Source organism: Osmerus mordax, chromosome 5 (genome assembly GCF_038355195.1).
Source record: "Osmerus mordax isolate fOsmMor3 chromosome 5, fOsmMor3.pri, whole genome shotgun sequence".
Classification (NCBI taxonomy): domain Eukaryota; kingdom Metazoa; phylum Chordata; class Actinopteri; order Osmeriformes; family Osmeridae; genus Osmerus; species Osmerus mordax.
Window position 1 is genome coordinate 4,348,350 of NC_090054.1, and position 27,305 is coordinate 4,375,654.

Genomic DNA, 27,305 nt, shown 5'->3' on the forward strand with positions numbered 1-27,305 from the left:
GACACTGAGGAGTCATAGTAATAAACCCCAAACCCAGGATAGAGGGGCTGAGTGAATGTGCTGTGGAATGTGTGCAGGTGGGTCAGTGTGTCATAGGAGACTGTGTAGAAGGACAGAGTGCCGGCCGGCCAGTCCAGATACACTCCTACTCTGTGGGAGCTGGAGGGGGGGGCAGGTATGGCAGTGCTCTTCTTATTGTGCCTGACAGAGTAACTGCCACACCTCAGTCTCCAGGACTTGTTATTGTATCCAAACTGACAGTCACAACGCTCTCCTCTCCTGCTGATTCCTTTATATGTCACTGCTATACAAACCTCTCCTCCACTCTCTGCTTCCCAGTAACAGCGCCCAGACAGACCCTCTCTACACAGCACCTGTGAACAGATCTCAAATCTCTCTGGGTGATCAGGATACAGCTGCTCTGTCCCCGATGTCACCTTTCTGTTCTCCTCAGACAGAGAGAGGCGTCTCTGTGCTGTGTTTGGGTCCAATGTGAGCTCACAGGCATCTGATGGGGGAGACCAAGACACAATATACAGTTAGGTCCATAAGTATTTGGACATTGACACAATTTTCATCATTTTGGCTCTGTATACCACCACAATGGATTTGAAATGAAACAATCAAGATGTGCTTTAAGTGCAGACTTTCAGGTTTAATTTCAGGGTATTTACATCCAAATCAGGTGAACGGTGTAGGAATTACAACACATTTTATATGTGCCCCCCCCCCCCTTTTTAAGGGACCAAAAATAATTGGACAAACTAACATAATCATAAATCTAATTGTCACTTTTAATACTTGGTTGCAAATCCTTTGCAGTCAATGACAGCCTGAAGTCTGGAACCCATAGACATCACCAGACGCTGGGTTTCGTCCCTGGTGATGCTCTGCCAGGCCTCTACTGCAACTGTCCAGTTCCTGCTTGTTCTTGGGGCATTTTCCCTTCAGTTTTGTCCTTAGCAAGTGAAATGCATGCTCAATTGGATTTAGGTCAGGTGATTGACTTGGCCATTGCAGAACATTCCACTTCTTTGCCTTAAAAAACTCTTTGGTTGCTTTCGCAGTATGCTTCGGGTCATTGTCCATCTGCACTGTGAAGTGCCGTCCTATGAGTTCTGAAGCATTTGGCTGAATCTGAGCAGATAATATTGCCCGAAACACTTCAGAATTCATCCTACTGCTTTTGTCAGCAGTCACATCATCGATAAATACAAGGGAACCAGTTCCATTGGCAGCCATACATGCCCACGCCATAACACTACCTCCACCATGCTTCACTGATGAGGTGGTATGCTTTGGATCATGAGCAGTTCCTTCCCTTCTCCATACTCTTCTCTTCCCATCATTCTGGTACAAGTTGATCTTACTCTCATCTGTCCATAGGATGTTGTTCCAGAACTGTACAGGCTCTTTTAGATGTTTTTTGGCAAACTCTAATCTGGTCTTCCTGTTTTTGAGACTCACCAATGGTTTACATCTTGTGGTGAACCCTCTGTATTTACTCTGGTGAAGTCTTCTCTTAATTGTTGACTTTGACACAGATACGCCTACCTCCTGGAGAGTGTTCTTGATCTGGCCAACTGTTGTGAAGGGGTTTTTCTTCACCAGGGAAAGAATTCTTCTGTCATCCACCACAGTTGTTTTCCGTGGTCTTCCGGGTCTTTTGGTGTTGCTGAGCTCACCAGTGCGTTCTTTCTTTTTAAGAATGTACCAAACAGTTGATTTGGCCACACCTAATGTTTTTGCTATCTCTCTGATTGGTTTGTTTTGATTTTTCATCCTAACGATGGCTTGCTTCACTGATGGTGACAGCTCTTTGGACTTCATATTGAGAGTTGACAGCAACATATTCCAAACACAAATACCATACTTGAAATGAACTCTAGACCATTTATCTGCTCCTTGTCAATGAAATAACAAACTCCCTTTATGAGGGAATAACATACACCTGGCCATGGAACAGCTGAGCAGCCAATTGTCCAATTACTTTTGGTCCCTTAAAAAAGGGGGGGCCACATATAAAATATTGTAATTCCTACACCGTTCACCTGATTTGGATGTAAATACCCTGAAATTAAAGCTGAAAGTCTGCACTTAAAGCTCATCTTGATTGTTTCATTTCAAATCCATTGTGGTGGTATACAGAGCCAAAAAGATGAAAATTGTGTCAATGTCCAAATACTTATGGACCTAACTGTATTACTGATCATCATCATTCACATTAGTCTCTCACACTCACGGTACTGGACAGTGAGAAACAAGGTTATTTGCGAGCCCTGGAGGAGAGAGAGGAAAGGGGAGAAGGAGAAGAAGGGAGGTGAGGGTAGAATAGAGGGGTGGATGGGAGGGGAGGGAGGAGGAGAGGGAAGGAAGCAAGGAGTGAGGGAGGGAGGGGGAGAGGAAACACACAGCAGCTACTGGGAGGAAGAGAGGACAAGAGAGCAGAGAAGAGAGGAGGAGAGGACAAGAGAGCAGAGAAGAGAGGAGGAGAGGGGAAGGGAGGGACGGAGGGAGGGAGGAGAAAGGCGGGGAGGAGGGGAGGGGAGATGAGAAGGGAAGAGAAGGGGGGAGGGGAGAAAAAGGGTCAAAGACAGGAGGAGAGGACAAGAGAAGAATGAGGGAGGGGTGAGAAAGGAGGGGTGGAGGAAACGGGGGATGGGAGTGGAGAAGGGAGGGGTGGGGAGAGAGGAGAGGAGGGCAGAGGAGGGGAAGAGAGGGAGGGAGGAGATGTGCGGGCAGAAGAGAAGGGAGGACAGGAAGAGTGAAGAGAGGGGAACAGGGGAGAAGAGAGGGTGGATGAGAGAGGGGAGGGGGGCAGGGAAGATGAGAAGGGAGGGGAAGGAGGAGAGGGGAGAAGGGAGGGCACATACGTGTGTCCATTTCTGACAGTGTCACTAATGGTGTTGTCCCTTGCATGACCCTCTAGAACTAAGTAGCAGTCAATACTCACATTTCCTAAGGCCAGGTTTGATCCTGCACTCTCCACCATGATCCACACTATAGGGAGAAGCAGAGGAATGATGAGGAAATGACACTTTCTGTTGTTTCTATATTTATTGTGGGAGCAACTTTCCTCCTACGTTTTTGTTCCTTTTTGTCCTTTGGATTGCGCCTAGGTCGACGCGCTTTACAAGACTCAGACTCACTCCACAGATTCCTTTTCCTTGTTGTATTTATTTACCTTCAGTCTTCACAATCTGACATGAATCACGACAGCAGACCCAAAAATAAAGACATAACGAAAAACAGCTTCAACTCACGTAACTGTTCTGAGCGGTAGGGTCTAGAAACAGCGGTCAAAAAAACGTATGACCAAACCAAAGGCCACTAACTGAATGACAGCCAACTGTTTATACCCCAGCTGAAGCAATTACCGCCTTGCTCAGCTGATTGACGAAATGGCAAAAAGGCAAAAGTTTAACACTGAAATCATAACAATCATAACTTTGGCTCCAACATTTATCATCAGAGATGTATTCCAACAAGCAGGTTTTACAAACTCTGAGCTTAACCCTGAACTCTGACTTGATGAACCCTGAGATGGGAAGCACAGAGTTATCGGTTCCAGAAAAGCTGATCTGAGTTAGTTCAATTCTAATTCACTGGAATTAGGAATTCTCATGCGTGCAGGCGAGAATGCAAACATTTTCTGATAGATAAGCAACAACTGCAACAGCAAAAGACAGACAATTGGTCAATGAGTACATTTCAAAGCAGTCTATTTATTTGACATTTAACCACAAGTCTTACTACAGCTGAACAAGTGGTTTTAATCATATTTGACAGGATTAAACCAAGTAAATGTCATTCAGTGTCTGTCTCAACTTGTGAGAATGCTGTTTTAACACATAGATGTTGTCTCACCTAATATCCTGCTCAGTATATGAACATTGGACTTGTAGTGGACTAACAGAAAGAAGGCAGAGGAGGGCACCACCTCTGACAGAGGCAGAAGAGCTGGCTCTGAGCCAGAACGCTGGGCGACCAGCGGCTGAAGGCATCCCTGGAGGGAACTCATCCAAGCCTATCACCCCCGTGGACACAAGTGCCCACATATCATGTTAGTGTGTTTGTGGAGATTTCATTTGGGGGCTTAATTTCAATGATGGGGTTACCTGCCTTGTTAAGCCTTCTGCCAAAACAGAACCCCTTGCAGTTTAATTTCTCAATATTGCACAGAATGTGTACAGTACAGTAGAACAGAATGCTCTTCATCACAGAATGATAAAGATATGTTGTCTGCTGCCACAGAGAGGGATTCAGAAAGACCTACAGGAGGTATACGTACTGTATGGTAGCTACTGAGATACACTGTTCTCTCCCCAAAACATTGTTTTGAGGTTCTTGTGTGGAATTATGGGTTTGACATGTACATCAATGTTTCGTTCTTCTGCCAACCGAGTCTTCGGATCAATGTTTCGTTCTTCTGCCAACCGAGTCTTCGGATCAATGATTCTTTCCTCTGCCGGGTGCGAGTCTTTGGATCCTTTTTCACGTGACCTGCATAGGCTCAGTACTGGTAGCTAGAGAAAACAGAAATGATTCGTTCATTTTGACTGGGTCTTTGGATACGGATCTTTGGATAATTTTTCACGTGACCTGCATTGGTTTAGTAGAGGAAACAGAAAGTAACGTTAGGCTATTTGTTTACCTCATTCACTTTCACATGACTAGGTTTTGTAAGACGTGAATGATATTCGTTCACAAGTGATAATTACAGGTTTAGTTATTGTAACTTTTTTTTAATATCTCGGCCACGAGAAAATGAGCGAATCACTCTCTGAGACTACTCATTACTCCCGAGTCATACTAATGATTCGTTCAAAATGAACGAATCGTTCACGAATGACACATCACTAGAAAACAAGTGGATTTTATAGGACTGCTTACCTTATCATATAAAAATTATGATCTCCCAACTGGCACTATGTGTGTTAACGTAACGTCGGCGAAACAGCAATCATCAGTAAACGTTATGAATACAAATAAGATTTTATTTTTTAGCCTATATTAAGCTGTTCTTGTCTTTACCAACATCGAAACTAATCAAAAGGCAGAGTGATCTTGCAAATCACGAGGGAGCGGTTTGACTTTTGTCAATAGACTCGCTGTTTTTGCTGATGCTGAATCGTCTTTAGAATACATTGCATTCATTACAAATGTAACTTTAAGTTAAACATGTGTGTTTAAACTTCACCTGGGGAAACTGACTTCACCTTCAGAGGCTTGGGGGCAGCTCAGTCGCTCCACTCTTTGCCGGGATGCAATGTCTCCGCACCAGACTGTGAATGCCGCTCTGCACGTTTGATGCAGGGACATAGCTATTTGAGGGGCAGGGGGCTAAGAATACATTTAAAATAAAACATTTAATTGTTCACTTTTGGTAAATGTATTGTTCAGTTCAATGTTTTGAGAAGCTTGTGGACATAGTGGCGGTTTGTTTTTCGGATCACCAAAGTTAGGGGGGGCAGCTGGAGTGCGGGGGCAGCTGCCCCCCTGTAGATACGCCCATCATATGGGCCTTTTGGAAACTCCAAAATGACCCTTTGTAACCAAGGTCAAATACTTAGGATAAAAAAGGTATTATTGTTATCTCCAATGAAAGGTGGTACTTAGAACTACCATATATTATATACTCTGCAGTATTGACGCACAGAGAACACTGCTTCTGTCATCGATATTGCGTAATGGACTTTTATTTTGAAGGCTCCACAGATTCCTAGCATGTTGGGTATTAGCAGAGCCTGTTTAAGGATATATTAGACATATATTACTATATTAGACATTCTCTGGTATTAGCATTTGCAGCATTTCCTTAGTTACAAGGCTTCGTGATTTTAGCAGTTAGCCAGGGGGTCCCATTATCGTCCACCCAACCACTTTCAATGGAAAAATGTCAAGTTTGAAGCTCCGGAAGGCAGATGCTACACATACGGTTTGAGAGCGTATTTACATACTCAAATCTCAAAGTAAGAAGCTATAATTTGGTGTGCAGCAATATAAGATGTGTACATATCGCTGAGTTACTTTCTTTCGTTGCTGCTGCATATCTTCTTTAAGAAATTACCGGAAGAAACGGTTGTGGACGATAATAGGGCCCCCTACACTAGCTAATTCCACAATTAAATTGTAATGATCCTTGTGGCCAAACAGAATTATTGCCGTCTTGCAAAGCAGATTGCTTGGTATCGAATACGGGAGCGATTGTTTTCATTTAACAACAATCAGGTCAAATGATGATTTTCATGTTTAAGACGATTAACTAAGTGTAAAGTTGTTACATATTCATATATATATATATATATTTATACATCTTGAAGTGGCAGACAATTGATCAAACAGGATTTCGCTAATGGCACACAAGCAATTCACTTTCTCTAATGTTCTATAACGGTCTCTAACTTTCTCAATCTCTCTCAAACTCTCACAATTCTCTCAACCAAGGTCTCACGCATTCAAGACTTTTGGTTTTGCCGCCTCATTTTATACCCCGACACAGGTCTCAGGAGTCTTTTGGCAAGGTTCCGTTCAAGATCACGTCACAAAACATTTCGAAACCCTTTGTCACACATGAAATCAAATCTCTTTCCATGAGCGTGCGTGAGAGAGTGCAAAAATGTAATTGGCGAAGGCAGACTGAAGCAACAACATCGTGGATATAATTCATTGTTTTGGATGAACTACTCAACATTTTTAGATAGTTTGGACCTTTGGGAATGTCACCAGTCCATGTTTGTTGGGATCCTTTGCATACTTGGACCACAATGAACCTTTTAGGGTGAGTAGAGTCGTTTGCTTTTTCTGTATTTATATATTGGTGACTGGACAAATAGACGTTGCTTCTACTTGCTGTTGTGAATTGATCTTGAAATGGTTTCCATAAGTACAAGCACAAGAATCGTAGCTTTCCAATGATGTATCATATGTGTAGCAGTCAAAAAAATATATTTGTTAGAATTTAGTGCGTATTAAGTGGGGGGAGGGGGCAGATTTTATGACTCGTGGGCGAGACAGGACCGTAAACAGGTTGCTAGCTGCATAGGCGCTCTGTGGTTCACGAGAAATAGCATAGCTTGTCTCGTCCAAACGTCAACGTTCACCGAATGACACTAACGTTTAACGTTACGTGTGGTCAGCAGTGTAAAATAGTCGCCTGACAAGGCTGACATTACAAAATGATCCACTAAATATCATCCACAGAAAAGATCAGTAAGGTTAGAATTCGCCAAACGTTATAATACGCTTCCAGTAGTAGTAGGACACAATTTTCCATTCTTACATGAGTGTTTACTAAAACTAAACTGCTATGGTAGCCTGTTGACATGAGTCTTGTTAATGTTAAGCAAGGGCTAATCTTACAGTTTGCCGTCCTTATACAATAATAAGGTGAAGCTGTTTCTCTAGAGCTGTGGCATTGATAAGCCAATTTAGATGTTTTTGATGTTAATGCCAAGCCTAGGTATGCTACTTCTTCATAAGTTGTTCCATAAAACAACCATAAATGTGTACAAAAGCAATATGAAAATATAGCAAACCATTACTGAATTGACATGACACAGTCAATTTCAAGACAATTGGATCAATGGCTGATTTTAAGGCATTTTTTGAAATTCTTCAAATTGTCACTTTAGAGACAAATCCATGCTGCTGACACTATTTTATTTATTTCTTTTAAATCAGGCACCTGGCCCATATGAACAGACACAGACACATACACAAAAGGAGAATACATAACAGCTAAAATAATTTACCTAACATACGTGTCACCTAAACTAAACTTGACCTAACTTAAAAATAAAAAAAAGCTACCTTTTGAAGGCCATTTTTACATAGTGCCTCCAGAAGGAGCTAAGATTGTAAGAATCTGAGTGGACAAGTGTCTGGATGACGGCATTATTGGAACAGAGTAGTCGAGAGACAAATGTATGTGTCAGTTTGCGGCGTCTAGCGTCAAAGGTATCAAGCCTGCTACTGGCAAATATGGTACTGGTGCTGGTCTGTCTACTGACAGCAAGCAACATCTTAAAGGTGAGTCAGGTGGCTGAGCGGTGAGGGAGTCGGACTAGTAATCCAAAGGTTGCCAGTTCGATTCCCGGTCATGCCAACTGACGTTGTGTCCTTGGGCAAGGCACTTCACCCTACTTGCCTCAGGGGAATGTCCCTGTACTTACTGTAAGTCGCTCTGGATAAGAGCGTCTGCTAAATGACTAAATGTAAATGCTATGGTATGCTACACGTGCTTTTGAGATAGCGCCCACACTGTAGTTTGACCAAATTTGAGAGCAGTACATTGATGAGCAGTAAGCCGAGAACAAAATTCTTTCACCTCTGTAGTGCTGTAGCGAAACCAGCGAAGGAGCAAATTCGCTCTGGAGTACTATACGTTTTTCAGACGTATTTGTTCCCCATGAGCAATAAGGCATGCGTACCAACTTTCAGACATCTTGGCCTGACAGGGTCAAAATGCCACCCTTTTGAAAGTGACAACTTTGAAGCGTGTTCTGTAAGGCCACCTGTGCTCTGGTCAAGCCCATCATGCAGAGATCCATTCTTTAAAAGCTTTGACTCAGGACTGGGAATGACATCACACCTGAGTTCAGGGTTGCCAGGTCTGGCAAAGATTTCCAGCCCAATGAGTGCTCGAAACCAACCCAAAATGCTTGAAAAGTAGCCCAATACTTGTTGGGTGTACAACAGTCGAGTTACCACATTTATCCAATAGATGCCTCCATAGTTAAAATGTAAAAATTATTGGTGGATTAATATGTTCCTTGTTTTCTGCTATCCACACGTTTCATTGGTTCATTACAAGTTATCTAATCATGCGGTTTCCTATCACCATGAACAGAGACACGGAGCAACAATGTCTTTATGAAAGTGAGGATACACTTTAATGAGCGAAGCAGGTTCAGGCACGGCACTCGGGCAGTGCGTGTCATACCACCCATCGCCGTGCCCTCAGGCCATAGGCGTAGCTCGATAGGCGGCGCTATAAAGCCGCTCCATGCACGCACACGCATTGTCAAACCTGCCGTCTGCGTTGCTGCCATTGCTTTGCGGTCCGCGGTTTGATCGTCTGTCTGGTCGTTGTCTTTGCGTTGTCTCCCTTTCGTCATGTCCTCCTCGGATCTGGACGATGCGGGTGGTTCTGGGGATCTGGTGGATTGTCTCGATCAGCCCCCTGAGGAGTCTCCTTCGGAGGATCTCTGCGCGGATGGCGAGGACTCGGGGATCCGAGTCAGGCGTAGTTCGCGGTTGGCAGGGAAAACAGCTAACATGAAGAACTGGCCGGTGTACAAGATCCTGGACGCCCTGTACGCCAAGGGAATAACACCACCCCTTGGATGCAGCCACGAGGATCTGTTCGTGTTCTTCCTGGAACATGGCTTGGCTGCTCCATCCACACCCCTGGGTGCTCCCCGGGGAAAAGCGTCGGCGAAAGGGAAGCGGGGCTCCTACTGCCGTGCGAAGAGGGCTCGCTTCCGGGAGCCAAGCCCATCCACAAGCGCCCCCCGTGATCCTGTGCTGGCCGCCCTCTCGGACATTCAGCTTTCCCTCGGCGATATGAGTTCCCGCATCGCCGTCCTGGAAGCAGGGGTGTCAAGGGATCCCGTTCCGACCTTCTCCGGGTTCGTGGGTGCTCCTGCGGCCTCCGACCGAGACGTGGTGCCACGGAGGAGCCTGGCCTCGGCTGTACCGGCTGCGGACTCCGGTGTACCGTTCCTGTCCCCCGCGGCTGGCGTGTCCGTACAACTGAGGAGCCAAATCCTTGCAGGTATGGATATCAACTTAGTCCAGATATTGCTTGGTGCGACTGACCTTCTGGACCGGCGTGTGGTCGACTGCGGGGAAGTGTCCGTGTTCCTTAAGGGCAGAAATCCCAGAATGTCCAAGAACTTGACTTTGGCCGAATTTTGCGTGGCATTCGGGGTGTACCGTGACACGTTATGCGAGGCGTACCCCGAGCGTCGCGTCGAAATGGATGACTACCTGGCTGTTATTTGTGATCTGGCCCTGCGCTACGGTGGTAGTTTGTTCTACGAGTACCACAAATGTCTGTCCGCTAAGGCGGCCTTGCACCTCCAGAAATGGAATCAGCGGCTGGACTGGTCAGTGAGGGACCTAGATTTGGTGAGCCGTGTGTTTACCGGGCACATGCCGCTCTCTTGCTCCGTGTGCGGATCTCTGGCTCACACTGTAAACCTGTGTCCCAGAACCGCATATGCGCCCGTTACTACACCTGAGGCGACCCTGCAGGCCGTGTCTAGGAGGTGGTCGGAGGAAGATAGGGCCCCTTCAGTCATCCGCGGCTAACCCACCACTGTGTATACACTTCAATGAGAATGTATGTTCTTATGCTAACTGCAGGTACCTGCATGCTTGCAGTTTCTGCGGGGACGCTCATCCCCGAGCTGTGTGCCCTCGTCGGGCCCGCCCGGCTCTGAAGGGCAAGTGAATAAATTGGTGTCAACGCCTATTAACATTGAGAGACTCAGAATTGCTCTGGACAAGCATCCAGATCGGTGTTTTGTAACATACCTTTTGAATGGTCTGACTCATGGGTTTCGTGCTGGTCTATCTGAGCTGCCAACTGTCAAATATGAATGTAACAACCTGCAGAGCGCACTTCGTGAGCCGGGGGTCATGGACACACTCCTTCAAAAAGAGACAACTAAAGGGGTTCATGATCGGGCCTTTCGATGAATCCCCTTTCTCCTCGTTCAGGGTTAGCCCCATAGGCGTAGCAAATATTCAGGCAAGAAACGCCTGATAGTGGACCTGTCGGCTCCGCACGGCTGCGCGGTGGCAAGTATCAACAGCCTTATACCGCGTGGGCCTTTTTCTCTTTATTGTGGATAACGCAATTCATATGATTAACCCTTGTGCTGCCTTCGGGTCACATGACCCAAAAGTTCATAACGAACCATCGTTGTGTTTACACAATTTTACCCAATACAAAACAAATAAAAACATTTTTTTTAACCTTCGCAATGTGGGGGGTCTGAGACAGCTCAACGGTTAAAAGAAAATGCTTCACTTTGTTTTTGTATGAGGTAAAGTTGTCGCAATACGACGGTGGGTCACAATGACTGATGGCTCAGAATGACCCGAAGATAACACAAGCAAAGCTGGGCAAAGCGGACGTGACCGATGCGTTTAAGGTCATGCCACTCCACCCCTCTCAATGGCATTTGTTCGGTGTGCGCTGGCACGGGAAGCTGTATTTTTCTGTTCGGTTAACCTTCGGCTGCCGCAGCAGCCCACGCATCTTCGACACGCTGTCGGAAGCGCTGTGCTGGATCCTGTTAAATGTGCTCAAATTGCCTTTTGTCCTGCACCTTCTGGATGATTTTTTTGTGGTGGATTTTCCTTGTTCGCCTCCGGCCCGTTGCATTTCCGTGTTGCGAGAGACTTTCGACTCACTGGGCGTCCCGTTATCTGACGAAAAAACCGTAGGCCCGCTGACCTCGCTTGAGTTCCTTGGCATTCAGCTGGACAGCGTACAAATGAAGGCCTCGTTGCCCGCGGAGAAACTCGAGCGCATCCTCTCCGTAATGGGGGCCGCCTGCAGTGCAGCATCCATGAGTAAACGCGAATTGCTGTTTATGCTAGGGCATCTAACCTTCGCAATGCGCATCATCCCTCAAGGGCGCGCTTTCGTTTCTAGGCTCCTCGACCTATGCAAAACCGTAGAAAACCTGCAGGACACCCTGGCGATCAATTTTCCACGTACTGCAGTGCTTTCTCTGTGAGCCCTTTGCCTGTGAATCTGTCCGTGCTGTGCGCCTTCATGGTGCACTGCTTCGAATCCCGTAAGCTGCAACCATCGTCCATCAAGGCATTGGTGGCAGGTGTCCAGTTCCACCTTCGGTGCGTGGATCCTTCGGCAGGCAGCCTTCTGGGGAGCCCGGCTGTCCGCCTCCTCATGAACGGTCTACGCAAGCAGAGGCCCAAAAGGAAAGACAAACGTCTCCCCATCACACTCCCCATACTGCACAAACTGGTGTCTGCTCTAAGACGGGGATACTTCGGGGTGTACGTCGACGCTCTGCTCGAAATTGTGTTTCTCACGGCATTCTACGGGTTTCTGCGGTGCGGCAAATACACCACTAGATGCGCTGCCTTCGATCCTTCTAGTGATCTCACCACGTCCGATTTAATAATGGGAAGTGGGGTGTTCACCATAGTCCTGAAACACAGCAAAACGGATACAACATGTAAGGGCACTCCCATTGTGATTGGTCAAACTAACTGTGCCTTCTGTCCATTTTCCTCTATGTGCCGGTACCTGTCATGCCGCCCTCGGGCAACACCCGATGAGCCTCTATTCGCCAGCGACGTGGTTGGGAAGGCCATGACCAGACCATGGTTCACCCAGCGGCTCCGGAACCTGTGCGAGCACTGTGGCCTGTCTCCGGAGCTGCACACAGCGCATTCCTTCCGAATCGGGGCGGCCACCTCGGCCTCTGCGAAGGTGCCCATGTCAACGCTGAAACTGATGGGCCGTTGGTCGTCATCGGCTTACGAGCGCTACGTGCGCCCCAACACATCGGACCTTGTGGATGCTCAGAAGCTGATGAGCGCATGAACGGACACCCATGTGTAGACTGCGTGAGCCACGTCTGTACAGCAGTTTCGCAAGAAATAAAACAAGTAATAATCAGTCATTGGTCAGTGGTCCAACGTAGACACTCAAGCTGAGCGGGTCTGAGAACTAAGCGACCAACGCGGTCTGCACGTATCCGGTGGTTGGGTGGCTTTGTACATTGCTAAAGCTAGAATGTCTCTTCGGATCTCCGTGAGGCAGTGGTGATCCGCAGACGTGCTCTGATGCGCTAGTGGCCATCAGAATCCACGTTGCTTGCATGGAGATATCCGTTGAGATGCCCTGGTCTCCCAGGGAACGGCGGATGCGCCGCCGACACATTTTTCTCACATCCTCACGTAACACCCATATTTGGTGCACGAACACAGGCGCCTTTGCGTACATCCTGGGGTCGCCGACGGGCGCTAGAGGACGGGTCTCTAGAGGTAGCATAAATCTGCCCCGTGCAGGATGAGAAGGCTACCGGACCGTTAGTGCTAGAATGTCTCGTGGGAACTCCGCTGCCAGTGCGAATGCAAGCTGCACGCTCTATTGTAAGCGGGGAGTACCTCAGGAGATGCCCGGACACCGGCCGGGATCAGCATGTGGAGGCGTGGCGCCTGTGTGCTGTCACATTTCTTTTGTATTCCTTCCCACTAGATAACGTATCCCCGTTCCGGCATGGTGCTGCCTTCCCGTACATCCATCTTTGCGTCGGATGAGAAGGATACCGGACTGATGGGCGGCGCGGGGGCGGTTGCGGGCGCACGTCGCGTTGAGCGCTGGGTCTTGACGGGACGTGCGCGTGGGCCAGCTCCGCGGACCGCACATCGGATTGTATACGACGTTAAGGATACGCACACATAGCCGTAGTCACTGTAATGGTAGCATGACCAGGCATCCAGAATTCACCAGGCGGAGTGTCGGTGTTTGGGGATTTAACTCGTTGCTCCCTGCCTCATGTCTTGCATATGCAGTGAAGGAGGGGAGCGCTTCCCCATGTACATCCATTCCGCCAATGTAAAACCATTTGTCATGTGAAAGAATAAATGTTGAAATCAATCACGTGAGTGTCTTGACTGAACTAAAGGAAGTGTGTGTAGGTGATATGCAGATTTTCTATGCACATGAAGCTTGAGTCTTTGTGAGGTCAAGAGGTTATGCAGCGAGGCCCCTCGCAGAGCAGAATATAGACATGGGGAATGCACACAGGCCAGACAATGAGGAGACAGCAGAGGGAAAACATGCACAAATAGGGGCTTACATGAGTTTGTCACGGCCACAGCCGCGCCCCCCCTGGTTTCAGTTGTTTGCCCTGCCCTAGTGTTTCTGTCATTGTCTTCACCTGTGTCTCGTTCTAGTTAGTTTCATTGTGTCCACCTTTGTGTCGTTTGGTTCTGTGTATTTAGGTTCCTGTTTTGTGTCCAGTCTTTGTCTTCTCCTTACTACCCAAGTCCCTGTGAGTACCGTATCTGTTTCCAGTTTTTTAAATTAAACCTCTGTTCAACAATGCCTACCAACTCTCGTGCGTTTGGGTCATACCACACCTCACATCGTGACAGAGTTATGACGACTTCACCTGTCTTGTATTTTCTACTGTATCAGTAAACTGACCACTGAGACCCTTTAAGGAGGCGATGCTGTGCATTCTATGTATTAACATGTCCAGCTACTGTATTTAAGCATGTCCTTGAGAGACAGTCTTCACTCATGCTAACCACTCTGTTGTGGATTGGTGGTGTGATCCGAGCTCGTGCTAATAAATCAAGTCAACACTTTTACATTGTCGTGCCTCCTTCCGGCCTGCCTTCAGACAGATATCTCATCCTTACAGTAGGTAAGGAACTACTACTGCTTCTGTCTGGAGAGGGCTCAGGCAGATTACCAACTTCAAGCCCAGAGCCCCCCACTCCACTAACGACTCTCGTCTGGCCAACGACCTGAACGAGTTCTACTGTTGTTTTGAAAGACAATTGGATTTCCCTAAACTATCCCTTCCCTCCCCCCCCCCCCTCCCCACCAACTCAGTAACAACACTCTCCATTCACGAGTGAAGTTAGACTTTTCAAGAGGCAGAACCCACGCAAAGCAGCTGGGCCGGACTCTGTCTCCCCTGCCACCCTCAAGAACTGTGCTGACCAGCTGTCTCCAGTGTTCACCTACATCTTTAACACCTCCCTGGAGACATGCCATGTGCCAGCCTGTCTCAAGTCCTCCACCATCATCCCTGTGCCCAAAAAGCCCAGGCCCTGACCTCTGTCGTAATGAAGTCTTTCAAGCGCTTGGTGCTGGCACACCTTAAATCCATCACAGACCCTATACTGGACCCCCTGCAGTTTGCCTACAGAGCCAACAGGTCTGTGGACGACGCAGTTAACATGGCCCTCCACTTCACCCTACAGCACCTGGACTCCCCAGCATCCTACGCCAGGATCCTGTTTGTGGACTTCAGCTCTGCCTTCAATACCATCATCCCAGCCCTGCTTCAGGACAAGCTCTCCCAGCTGAACGAGTCTGATTCCACCTGCAGGTGGATCACAGACTTCCTGTCTGACAGGGAGAAGTGCGTTAAGCTGGGAACACAAGTCTCTGACTCCCGGTCCATCAGCACTGGATCACCTCAGGGCTGCGTCCTTTCTCCTCTGCTCTTCTCCCTGTACACCAACAGCTGCACCTCCAGTCATCCGTCCGTTAAACTCCTGAAGTTTGCGGACGACACCACCCTTATTGGGCTCATCTCTGGTGGAGACGAGTCTGATTATAGGTGGGAAGTGGCCAACCTGGTGACCTGGTGCAGCCAGAACAACCTAGAGCTCAATGCTCTTAAGACAGTGGAGATGGTTGTGGACTTCAGGAAGAACACAGCCCCACTCACCCCCATCACCCTGTGTGACTCCCCAGTCAACACTGTGGAGTCCTTCCACTTCCTGGAACAGGGTTCTAAGTAAATGCAGCTTTTAATCCATCAAAGATTTGCTGAGATACGACCCAACTTCCTGTTTGCCGGCTTTGCCGCAGATTTTGATAGTTTGTGTGAGGATTGCCATGACTGTATACAGCTAGACTACAGGTAGCTAGCGACTGCGTTGTACCTAGGGATGAGTATCGATAAGATTTTAACAATCCTGCTTATCGATTCGATTCCTTATTGATTCTCTTATCGATTCTTTTATCGATTCTTATTGGGCAAGGGGGGGGGGGGAGAGCACAAACGGGTTTATTTACATACATTTTCTTTTATATAATGCTACACACCATATACAGTATGTATACATACACATTTACATTTTGTCGTTGCTCTTCTTCTACACGACCTTGGCTGAAAATGGAAGATTCTATAGCTAAGCTATGTCAGTTATAGCTACGCTAGCTTAGCTATAGAATCTTCCATTTTCAGCCAAATTCAAATCATATAATATGACAGTGTCACCCAGTTTAATATTGGGTTAACACGACAACGCGAACGTTTGCTGATACCACACGCCCTCCGATAATTAACGTGAAGTGATCAATAATGGGAGACTAATGTCGGAGCAAAAATGTATGCTTCAAACGACGGGACAGAAGATAACTTGATCGACTACACACAATAAAGGCAAATTGCTTCACACAGTGACAAGTGGTTGTGATCACTTTTGAGGAGTTTAGCTCTACTTTGGATAGTTAGCTAGAGATGAAGCGCAAACGTTAGCTGCGCTGCTGCATGCATTGAACACATGACATTCCTGTAATTTCATTCCATGCTCTGTGTTCAATGCTTCTTCATATTTTTGGTATTTCCTCCCTTCGACGAAATAGACTTTTTACATGCGTTACAAGTGGCGTTGTTGTCATTTTATCGTGTGAAACCAAACTTTAGAACGCTACTGCCTAGTTGCCATGTTTGCTGCAGTCTGAATAAACTATAAAAGTTTGCGCATGCGCAACGGCACCGAGAACCGTTAAAGACAATTTGGCTGATGATTCCAATGAATCGGTTCTCTGGGAACCGGTTCTCGATTCCCATCCCTATCAGTAATACATTTAAAATGGGGACAATGTGAATAATTGCTTTGCAATGTGAATAATTTCTCTCCTCCCTCATGCTCGGCATGAGGGACGAGAGAAGAGAGGGAGTAATTCATGGTTTGTTAAACAAAAGCTGCCAGCAAGCAGGTTAGGTTAGTTACCATCAGTTACCGTGGTAATGTAACCAGAGTTTGTGTTTCCTCTCTTTCTGGAACAGAAAACCCAGAGTTTCCCCTCATCTCAGGGTTAACAAACTCCCTGTTCACTTAAAACCACTTTCTGGAATAGACCCCAGGAAATACAATTATAATTGTAGCTATATAATCATAATTGCACTAAAGGCTATTGTAGATTATATAGGGTTTTCAGTGTTCCTAACCCACTGTCCTAAATAAACATGCAGTCTGTAATTGTATCATCATGAAATGCAAGGCCGATTAACATACTTAGATGTCTATTCAGTGTTAACCCTTGTTGTCTTCGGGTCATTCTGACCCATCAGTCATTGTAACCCACCATTGTATTGCGACAACTTTACCGCATCCAAAAACAAAGTGAAGCATTTTCTTTTAACCGTTGGGCTGTCTCAGACCCCCCACATTGCGAAGGTTAAAAGAAAAATATTTTGATTTGTTTTTGTATTGGGTAAAATTTGGTAAACACAACAATGGTTCGTTATGAACCTTTGGGTCATGTGACCCGAAGGCAGCACAAGGGTTAAGCAACATTACATTAAGAGGTATATAAAAACACAAACATCTCCTTACTTGAGTCTCTCCAGTCTGCAGTGTGGATCCTCCAGTCCAGCAGAGAGCAGCTTCAATCCTTTTTCTCCTAGATGATTGTAGCTCAGGTCCAGTTCCCTCAGGTGGAAGGGGTTGGACCTCAGAGCTGAGGCCAGAGAAGCACAGCCTTCCTCTGTGACCAGACAGCCTGACAGCCTGTAGAAAGAGGATCAATGTTGTGACAGAATCCATCTGGGCCTCCAGAGTGAGTCAGCACAGAGGGGTTCATTTGGCAGGTGCTGTCAAAGCTGCTCCTCCCCCTCATTAGACAGAGTGACCTTTCCCCCCAGTTCAGGAAGGTTAGGTTTGTGTTCAGTTTGGTGGTAATAGTTCTATGGAACATCAGGACGTTTGCTACAAAAAGCCAGCTCAAAAAAACTAGGATTCAAGTCCTAAACCTGACTTGTATGAACCCAACAAATTAGTTGGGGCTATACCCCCTATTCTTAAGCAGTCCGAGAAATTGAACATGGATCATATCTATCTACCATTGCAGAAAGCAATGTTCACGGCCACTTGACTTCTCCCTTTAAAAGGTCAGATGACATGAAAACTTCACTTTAGGAGGTTATTTAACATTAATATTAGTTCCCCTAGCCTTCCTTTGGTCCCCCAGTGGCTAGAAATGTCGATAGGTGTAAACCAAGCCCTGGGTATTCTTTTCCGCCTTTGAGAAAATGAGAGCTCAAACGCTCAGTGAAATGTCTCTATTACCTCCCCTTTCTCTGCTTTGCCCGCCCAGAGAATCTGGCCCGCCCATAAGAAACTGAGCTACGACTGTGCGAGTGTCATATTGTTTTTTCCTCGAGAGACATCGTGGCTTGCAAACGAACGAAGCATTACATTTGCTCAGTGTCTTTTTACTGTTCCTTCATCCGGCTTATTTTCATACAGCTCTCCACTGGTGTCCCACAGGGCTCCGTCCTTGGACCCCTCCTCTTCTCTCTGTACACCACCTCACTTGGACCAATCATCACTTCCCATGGCTTCTCCTACCACTGCTACGCTGACGACACGCAGCTGTACCTGTCGTTCCCCCCGACCGATCCGGGGATCTCAGCTAGGATTGAGGCCTGCCTCACAGACATCGCCGCCTGGATGACCGAGCACCACCTCCAGCTGAACCTCGCCAAAACAGAACTTCTCATCATCCCGGCTAAACCCTCCATCTCCCACGATCTCTCAATCACCCTGGGATCTGCGACGGTGACCCCTTCATCCTCTGCCAGGAACCTTGGGGTTACCATGGACGACGAGCTCTCCCTCACGGCCCACATTGCTGCGGTCTCCCGGTCGTGTAGATTCACCCTCTACAACATCCGGAAGATCAGGAGATACCTGTCTGAGCACTCCACCCAGCTGCTAGTCCAAGCACTCGTCCTCTCCAAGTTGGACTATTGCAACTCTCTGCTCGCTGGTCTCCCAGCATGTGCAACCCGCCCTCTTCAGAGGATTCAGAACGCGGCGGCCCGCCTGGTCTAAAATCTACCCAGACGCTCCCATGTTATCCCGCTCCTCATCTCTCTCCACTGGCTACCTATCATGGCCCGTATCAGATTCAAGACCCTGGTATTGACCTTCCGAGCAGTGAACGGGACTGCACCCGTCTACATCAAGTCTCTCCTGCAGCCTTACACCCCCACCCGCCACCTACGGTCTTCTTCAGACAACCGCCTGGTGGTCCCACCGCTCAAGACCGCCCGGTCCCAACACAAGCTCTTCTCCTGTCTGGCCCCCCAGTGGTGGAATCAACTCCCCACCTCCATCAGAGACACTGACTGTCTCTCCACCTTCAAGAAAAGGCTCAAGACGCACTTGTTCCGGGAGTACAACGGTACTTAGGAACGGTTCCCTTGACCCGATGTTAGTTTCCTCAAGGATCACAATGACTCTTGCTTAGAGACTTGTTGCTCTTGTGGTTAGTGGTAACTGATTTAAATTTTTGTTCTCGCTGTGATATATTGGTTTATTACTGTGGCTTGCTTTTTTCCACAGGTACACTTGCACTTATAGCCGTTCATGTTGTTTAATTGTAACTTGTTTAACTACATGCTCTTATGGTTCTTCCCTTTGGCACTTACTTTGGTTGTTCACAATGTGTGCTTCATGTTTTGGCTACTCGCGATGTTTTTTGGCTATCTTGTTGTTATGATCAGTGACCTATGCACTTTGTAAAGCTCTCTCTTGGAAGTCGCTTTGGATAAAAGCGTCTGCTAAATGAATAAATGTAAATGTAATCCTGAGGTAATTTGCTTCTAAATTGTAAAAAGCCTCAGTCAACTTCTTTTGTTCTGGACCGGCTAATAATATTATGATGACTAACTTTGAGATGGTACATTTTTCTCTAGCTTTGAATTTTCTGAGCATATATACATCTGGTTCCCACGCCTTCAGTTAACAGTGTTCTTTCAGCAACCCGGCCAACTTATCCAGAGACAGAGATCACATGACAAGAGCATGCCAACAAACACTAGCATTGTAAAATAAGTGATTACAATTTTTTATGGGGAAATTAAATGGAAGTGAAATTAACACCATCATGCCTATGTCTTTATTTGGGGTGAATACAGGTAAAGTGGGACACTTTTAGAAAAATAGCTTTGTATGTCATTTTGCCATATAACCAAACATGATACCTTCCAGAAAAGCTTAAAGTCTCCCTTAAACTACTTATAAGGAAAAAACATGAAAGACCAAACACAGGAAGCAGGACCCTTCTTTGAACCTCTGCTGACCAAACCCCACAATTGTATTTGTTGATATTGGTAAAGTGGGACACCTATACTGTCAAAGTGGGACAGAATAATTGTAATATAATTTTAAAAAGGGGGACCGGAGGGTGTGCTCCAACTTTAGGGGGATCACACTCCTCAGCCTCCCTGGGAAAGTCTATTCAGGGGTGCTGGAGAGGAGGGTCCGTCGGAGTGTCGAACCTCGGATTCAGGAGGAGCAATGTGGTTTTTGTCCTGGCCGTGAAACTGTGGACCAGCTCTATACCCTCGGCAGGGTTCTGGAGGGAGTTCGCCCAACCAGTCTACACATGTTTTGTGGATTTGGAAAAGGCGTTCGACCGTGTCCCTCGGGGGCTCATGTGGGGGGTGCTCCGGGAGTACGGGGTACCGGACTCCCTGATCGGGGCTGTTCGGTCCCTGTACGACCGGTGCCAGAGTTTGGTCCGCATTGCCGGTAGTAAGTCGAACTTATTCCCGGTGAGGGTTGGACTCTGCCAGGGCTGCCTTTTGTCACCGATTCTGTTCATAACTTATATGGACAGAATTTCTAGGCGCAGCCAGGGCGTTGAGGGGGTCCAGTTTGGTGGCCTCAGGATCGGGTCGCTGCTTTTTGCAGATGATGTGGTCCTGTTGGCTTCATCGGGCCGTGACCTTCAGCTCTCACTGGAGCGGTTCGCAACCGAATGCGAAGCGGCTGGGATGGGAATCAGCACCTCCAAATCTGAGGCCATGGTTATCGACCGGAAAAGGGTAAAGTGCAACCTCAGAGTCGGGGAGGAAATCTTGTCCCAAGCGGAGGAGTTCAAGTATCTCGGGGTCTTGTTCACGAGTGAGGGAAGGATGGAGCGCGAGATCGACAGGCGGATCGGTGCGGCATCTGCAGTGATGCGGGCTCTGCATCGGTCCGTCGTGGTGAAGAAGGAGCTGAGTCGAAAGGCGAAGCTCTCTATTTACCAGTCGATCTACGTTCCTACCCTCACAAACTGTGGGTAGTGACCAAAAGAATGAGATTGCGAATACAAGCGGCCGAAATGAGTTTTTTTCTCCGCAGGGTGTCCGGGCTCTCCCTTAGAGATAGGGTGAGAAGCTCGGTCATCCGGGAGGGGCTCAGAGTAGAACCGCTGCTCCTCCGCGTCGAGAGGGGCCAGTTGAGGTGGCTCGGGCATCTGATAAGAGACCTCCTGGATGCCTCCCTGGTGAGGTGTTCTGGGCATGTCCCACTGGGAAGAGGCCCCGGGGAAGACCCAGGACACGCTGGAGGGACTATGTCTCTCGGCTGGCCTGGGAACGCCTCGGGGTCCCCCAGGAATAGCTGGTGGAAGTGGCCGGGGAGAGGGAAGTCTGGGCCTCCCTGCTTAGGTTGCTGCCCCCGCGACCCGACCCCCGGATAAGCGGAAGATGATGGATGGAATATAATTTTAGGATGTATGTACAATTAATGTTTTTTAAATGTGGTTCATTGATAGGAAACATGCTGGAACAACAACTTATGTTCTTTGCAGGAATGGGAGATAATTAAGTTGAGTTAACTATTTCTGAGGGTGATGACCCCACAAAGGTCAGTTGACCGTTTGGGATGATGAACTCCTGGAAGTTTTATGACTTCCTGACTTGCAGAAAATTGCAGCCAGTGTTGCCAATTTAGTGACTGTCGCTAGATCTGGCGACTTTCCAAACCCTCCGGGCGACTTTTATTGTCAAAAGCGACTAGCGACAAATGTAGCGACTTTTTCCGGTGTTGTTGGAGACTTACTGGTGTTTTGGAGACTCTGTGAAAGCACGGATAGTTTTGCAGTAACGCCTCAACGATCAGCGGGTGCTGCCGTGAGCTCCTCTGCTGTCCCAAAGCACTCACAAGCGGACAGTCTCACAATAGCCTCGCGCAGCAGACCAGAGACTTTAATTTTAAGGAGTGAGTTCTAAATATTACTGACGCTTCCACCAGAGTGAGTTATTGTTCCAAAACGGAAGCTAGCTAGTTTTAGTTAGCTTCCGTTACCTAGCAAAATACTCGTAGCAATGCTACTACATGCTAGTGTTACTTGTTAGCCTCCTAATTGTAAATTTTGAAGCCATACTATAGCGTTTGTCATATAGTTTTTGTCTATCGGAAAATAGTCGGTTGGAATGTTCAGAATCACACGTGTGACGGTACTCTGTGGGGCCCGCCTTCGAACGATCACACATGTGTGACGCTACTCCTTAACGGGTTAAGGATATATTAGACATTCTCAGAGCAGACCCACACACTCCGCATCCTGACTGCAAATGAATCAGGCATGCGCTAAGCCACCGTTGTTCACGCCCTGGCTTACAGAGCAAAATAAATACTGTACATATGTTTAAATGTAAACGTTTCTTCACTGTCACACTAAAATAAATCACCACATTTTACATCACACAGCCTCAGTCACTTACCTCCTCGTGAAACCCTTGCTAGCTAGCTATGTCGTCGAAGTCAAAACTAGACTCGCAAAAATACAGAAAGGAGTGGGAATTAAAGACTGAATTTAAATGCAGGTTGAAACCGTTTATTGGTGATGATACACGGGCATACTGTCTTTATTGTAAGGCTGAGTTATATGCCAAACTTTAAGACGTTAAAAAGCACTTGGCAACTATTTTAAATATATATCCATATCTGAATAATCAAATTCCCCAGAGTTTTCCTTGTTTCTTGCCTCTCAAACCATTCAAATAGCCTATCTGGTTGGGTAACGCTGCGATAAACCATATAACGTTAAAGCACACCGTATCATTTTGTTAATTTCCGTGCTTTTTTTCCAACAGACTCACTACCTAATGTTTTGTACTTAGCTAACGTTAGGTTAACTTAACAACACTTTACCTCTTCTACAATTTTATTGTACCTCAGTTTTCGCTGTCCACAGAGTGTAAACCTCTAAGCGGGAATGGCTTTTGTCATGTTCTGTCCAGGCAGATGGCTAAAGGATCTTATATAATTTCTTACTGAGATCGACATCATTCAGAGCCAATGAAAATAGGGGGGGGCACCTGAGAACCAATCAGATTCCAAGAGGGGCACGTGCCACTCTGTGCCCCTCCGTTGGCTCTGCCCCTGCTTTTAGGACAACCAATAGCTACATTCCTTACTGAGGAATTGGCAACACTAATTGCAGCATGAGAGTTCTTATCACCTGGGGGGAAGGAGCTTTGGGACAGCAGGTTCTGAGGCTGTGTTGTTTCAACTATGATTGTATTGTTTTAGGAGTGACAAATTCCAGGGTACTCCTTTTAAATATCGAAGCTGAAGATGGCCAGGGCGTCAGAACTTGTGAGACGCTGTTTGGGCGTGCGCTACTTCTGATCCCATCTGATTCATGACCATGTGGTTTTGTGTTATTGTCTTATGTTTGTGTGTTGATGATGGTTACATTGGTATAAAGTTTTGTTTGAATTTAAAGTCTTGTCTGGTGGGTCTTTATCACTCGGCTGAACGACACTTGTGTTATGTGTCGTCCCGTAGATCGATCACAGAGCGCTCTGTTAATACCTTTTTATATTGAATAAATCATTTGTATTCAGAATTTTACACCACACTATTTAAGTATTCAATTGAAGGATTTAATTTAACATTTTTCTATTGTATTATAGTATACTATTAAGTATAACACTTAGTTTCTTTACTCTAATAATAAATCTGAGGCTACTTTAATGCACTCTACTCACTCTACTTATTCAACGTTTTCTTGTTTCCTGCCCTCATCTTCCTCCCTGTCTGTTTGTTTAACTGATCTATCCTGAAATACTTTTTCAACTGTTTTACATTATACTGAAAAGAAGTCAATTAAAGCCTATCCCAAAGTAGTTACTACTAATAAATGCAATCATTGTTGACATGTACATTTATAATAAACAACAAAAGGGGACATAAACCCCTTTTAAATGACTCGAGTGGCTGTCCCAGTTGACCAGTAACACCCTGTCCCACTTTACCAACAGGCTACTGGTAAACTGGGACAGAGACAAAATTGCTGTCAATAAAAATATACAATTATTTTAAATACATTTCAAGATTCCCTGCTATAGTTTTACTTCTTACAAAAATATATGTGGTAACTACAAACCCTAAACCAAGTTTAACATTATGTAATTTAACAATATTTGCTTCATATTGCTATGTAATTTCACTTATCATTGATTTGAGATCCTGGTGTTGAAAAGACGCATGCCACTCCCCAAAACTGACATCACAAACACCACTCCGATTTAGCCCTTTACCCTCCAAGGATGAACTCTGTCATGATTTTTGTAGTATTTACACATGAAGACATAGAACATCAAGCTCAAGTGTCCCACTTTACCTGTATTCACCCTATTTCAACATGTCATTCTTGCAAAACTTTACAAAAAGACTTCACAGGAGCTCACTGATGCCTTTCGACATTGTCGTCTCATTAGGAGCATGCCGCGACCTTGTCAAGCATGCATACAAGCACGTGGGGGTCACACAAGATATTGAGAGGCATTTTGAGTTACAGACATTGAATGTTGTCAAAATGGACTAGCATGCCACGTAATTTTTTCACTTTTGGGGGTGTCTGTAAAATTAAGCCGTCTTTAGGCTGAAAACTTATTTCCATCAAAAGATGTGGCATCTTTTCGTTCCTAAGACATTACACTGTCCAAATCAGTAGCCTATAAATATCCAACTTACGGTAATTTTGTTTCACATCAATATCTGATGTGTTTTCAAAGTGTTCCTTGAATTTTTTTGAGCAGTGTATATATTCTAATTTAAAGTTGTAAGAGTCATGTTTGCATTCTGTGCTCTTTTTGCTTTAATGTTACGTTACATGTAGAAGGGCCAACCTCAAGAAATTCAATGGCCAATGTTACCTTCTGTGATCTGTGCAAATGACCAACTTTCTTTCTTCGCTTTTTTAAAGAGCAGATATGTGTTTGAAATCTCACTTGGTATGGGGCATTTGGCTGACTCTCCCTGCATCTCAGATGGAATACTACCATCCTATGAAGTAAAGTCTGTCAGAATAAATGTGAATAGCCAGTTACATACATATATACAGTAGTATTATACATCAAGCACACTTCTTGCCATTCCTAATTTGAAACCCTTCATGTAGTGGAAGAGGCGTCAACGACAAGAACAACAGCCGCCAGATGCTAAACTCACTGCCCAGGTAAATGTACAATAATATTATGAATAGTATATCTTAACCCTTATGTTGTCTTCAGGGTCAAATATGACTTATTATATTTAACAGCAGAGAAAACCCTCAAATAGTGTTTTTTCTTTACTTCAAATTTCATACTTTTCCTAGTGACCCTAACATTCGTAAAAGGTAAAAAAAAAACAGAGACCCGCGTACACAATAAGAAATTGAGATCATGTGTGCTACTGATTTAGGTTACAGAGTCTATAAAAGGTGCTGAAGATGACAGTACCTCCATTTCTCTCTTTGCGAAACCATAACTGCACATTTCAGTGTTGTAATAAAACAAGTGGTGTTCACAGATTAAAGTCAATATTTTCCACTGTGAAGAGGGAAACCCCAGATGTTCACAAAGTTTGATGAATGACAGGTTGTGTTGTCATGCAAAAAGGGTTTAAGGTTGGAAATTAAATGAATCGGTATTTTAATACCCTTAGGGCAAGATTGTTAACACTACCCAAAGAGACTGCAATCACGTTGCACATTCAGAAACAATTGCATCAACATTTTCATTCTTTCATCAGTATGTACAGCATGTTTTAGAGTGTTGCAGATGCAGCAAATCTGCCTGTTTCTTATCAAACTAGTCCTCACTGATGACAAGGCATATCTCATTATTGGCATGAAGTTTATACCCAACTTGAGACTCAACTCTTGTCTAAATCAACCACACAAATACATTGTGCGATTATAACTTTACTAATGGCTCATGTAGAACATAAATACATACATCAGTGTCTCCAGTTTGCAGAGTGGGTTCCCCAGTCCAGCAGAGAGCAGCTTCATGCCGGCATCCTTCAGATCATTGTTACTTAGATCTAGTTGTCTCAGGAAGGAGGTTGACTTCAGCACTGAGCCCAGAGAAGCACAGCCTTCCTCTGTGATGTGACAGCCTGACAGCCTGTAGAAGGTTATCATTAGGGAGGGATCACAAACACTACTACCCTCTAGAGGTAGAAATAAAGAATATCAGTCTGATCATTTTCATTCTCAAACACGAAGAAGGTTTGATCAGTCAGGTTACTGTCTGTCCTGGTTGTTTAACTTTCCCTTAATCTTAAATGCAATACCATCCTTTAATATGTAGAAAATTGTAGTTACATAGTAGTACAGTTACATATAGTACAATACTCCAAGAATGTATTACATACTACATCCAGGAGCAGGTCTCTCAGTATACAAGGCACTTTTTCTGACCCACAACCTTTAATGCAGAGTTAGGGTGTCAACCACATGTGAAGCAGTACATTAGCAGAACAATACAAAACATACTGCCCAGGTCAACCTACAATAATATCATGGAGTAGTTTGTCTTATACAGATTCCTGCCATACCCTGATCTGTTTCACCTATGTCATGTTTGTCTCCACCCCCTTCAGGTGTCTCCCATATTCCTTCCTACCCTCATTTATTCCTGTGTTTTCTGCTTGGGGACAGTTTTTGTTTGTCAAGCCTACAGAAGCCTTCCTTGTGTTTTTTCTACCTCCTTTACTCTTTTCTGCCTCTTATTTCCCTGCTTGGCCTCCTGCCTGCCAGCCACCCTGTACCTGAATGACTACCTTGTGGAATATGACCCTAGCCTGCCCTGAATATTCTTTGGCCGGCCTCCTTGTACCTTGAATTAACCACAAACTTGCAGCCAGTGTGTGGTGTGTGATATTGTGTAACTAATTGTTGTCTCTTGTTGGATTTGATTACATACCTCAGTATCTCCAGTTTGCAGAGTGGGTTCCCCAGTCCAGCAGAGAGCAGCTTCATGCCAGCATCCTTCAGATCATTGTTACTTAGATCTAGTTGTCTCAGGAAGGAGGTTGACTTCAGCACTGAGCCCAGAGAAGCACAGCCTTCCTCTGTGATGTGACAGCCTGACAGCCTGTAGAAGGTTATCATTAGGGAGGGATCACAAACACTTTTTTATTGTCATCTCTACTCTTGATGCATATGGAGGACTAAATGTGCCATAATTAAATAAATAGACATCTCTTAACTGATGTTA

At 45.8% G+C, this 27,305-nt stretch overlaps 2 protein-coding genes across 2 annotated transcripts in view; both read right to left on the bottom strand.

The window, feature by feature from the left end:
* Positions 1-27,305, bottom strand: part of LOC136942890 (NLR family CARD domain-containing protein 3-like) — a 122,700-nt gene that overhangs the window by 66,143 nt on the left and 29,252 nt on the right.
* LOC136942892 (NACHT, LRR and PYD domains-containing protein 12-like) overlaps positions 1-27,305 on the bottom strand; it is a 73,277-nt gene that overhangs the window by 23,114 nt on the left and 22,858 nt on the right. Inside the window, 3 exon segments of the mRNA XM_067235921.1 lie at positions 2,954-3,000; positions 17,365-17,538; positions 27,012-27,182. Of these exon segments, the coding sequence (XP_067092022.1) occupies positions 2,954-3,000; positions 17,365-17,538; positions 27,012-27,182 (392 nt within the window).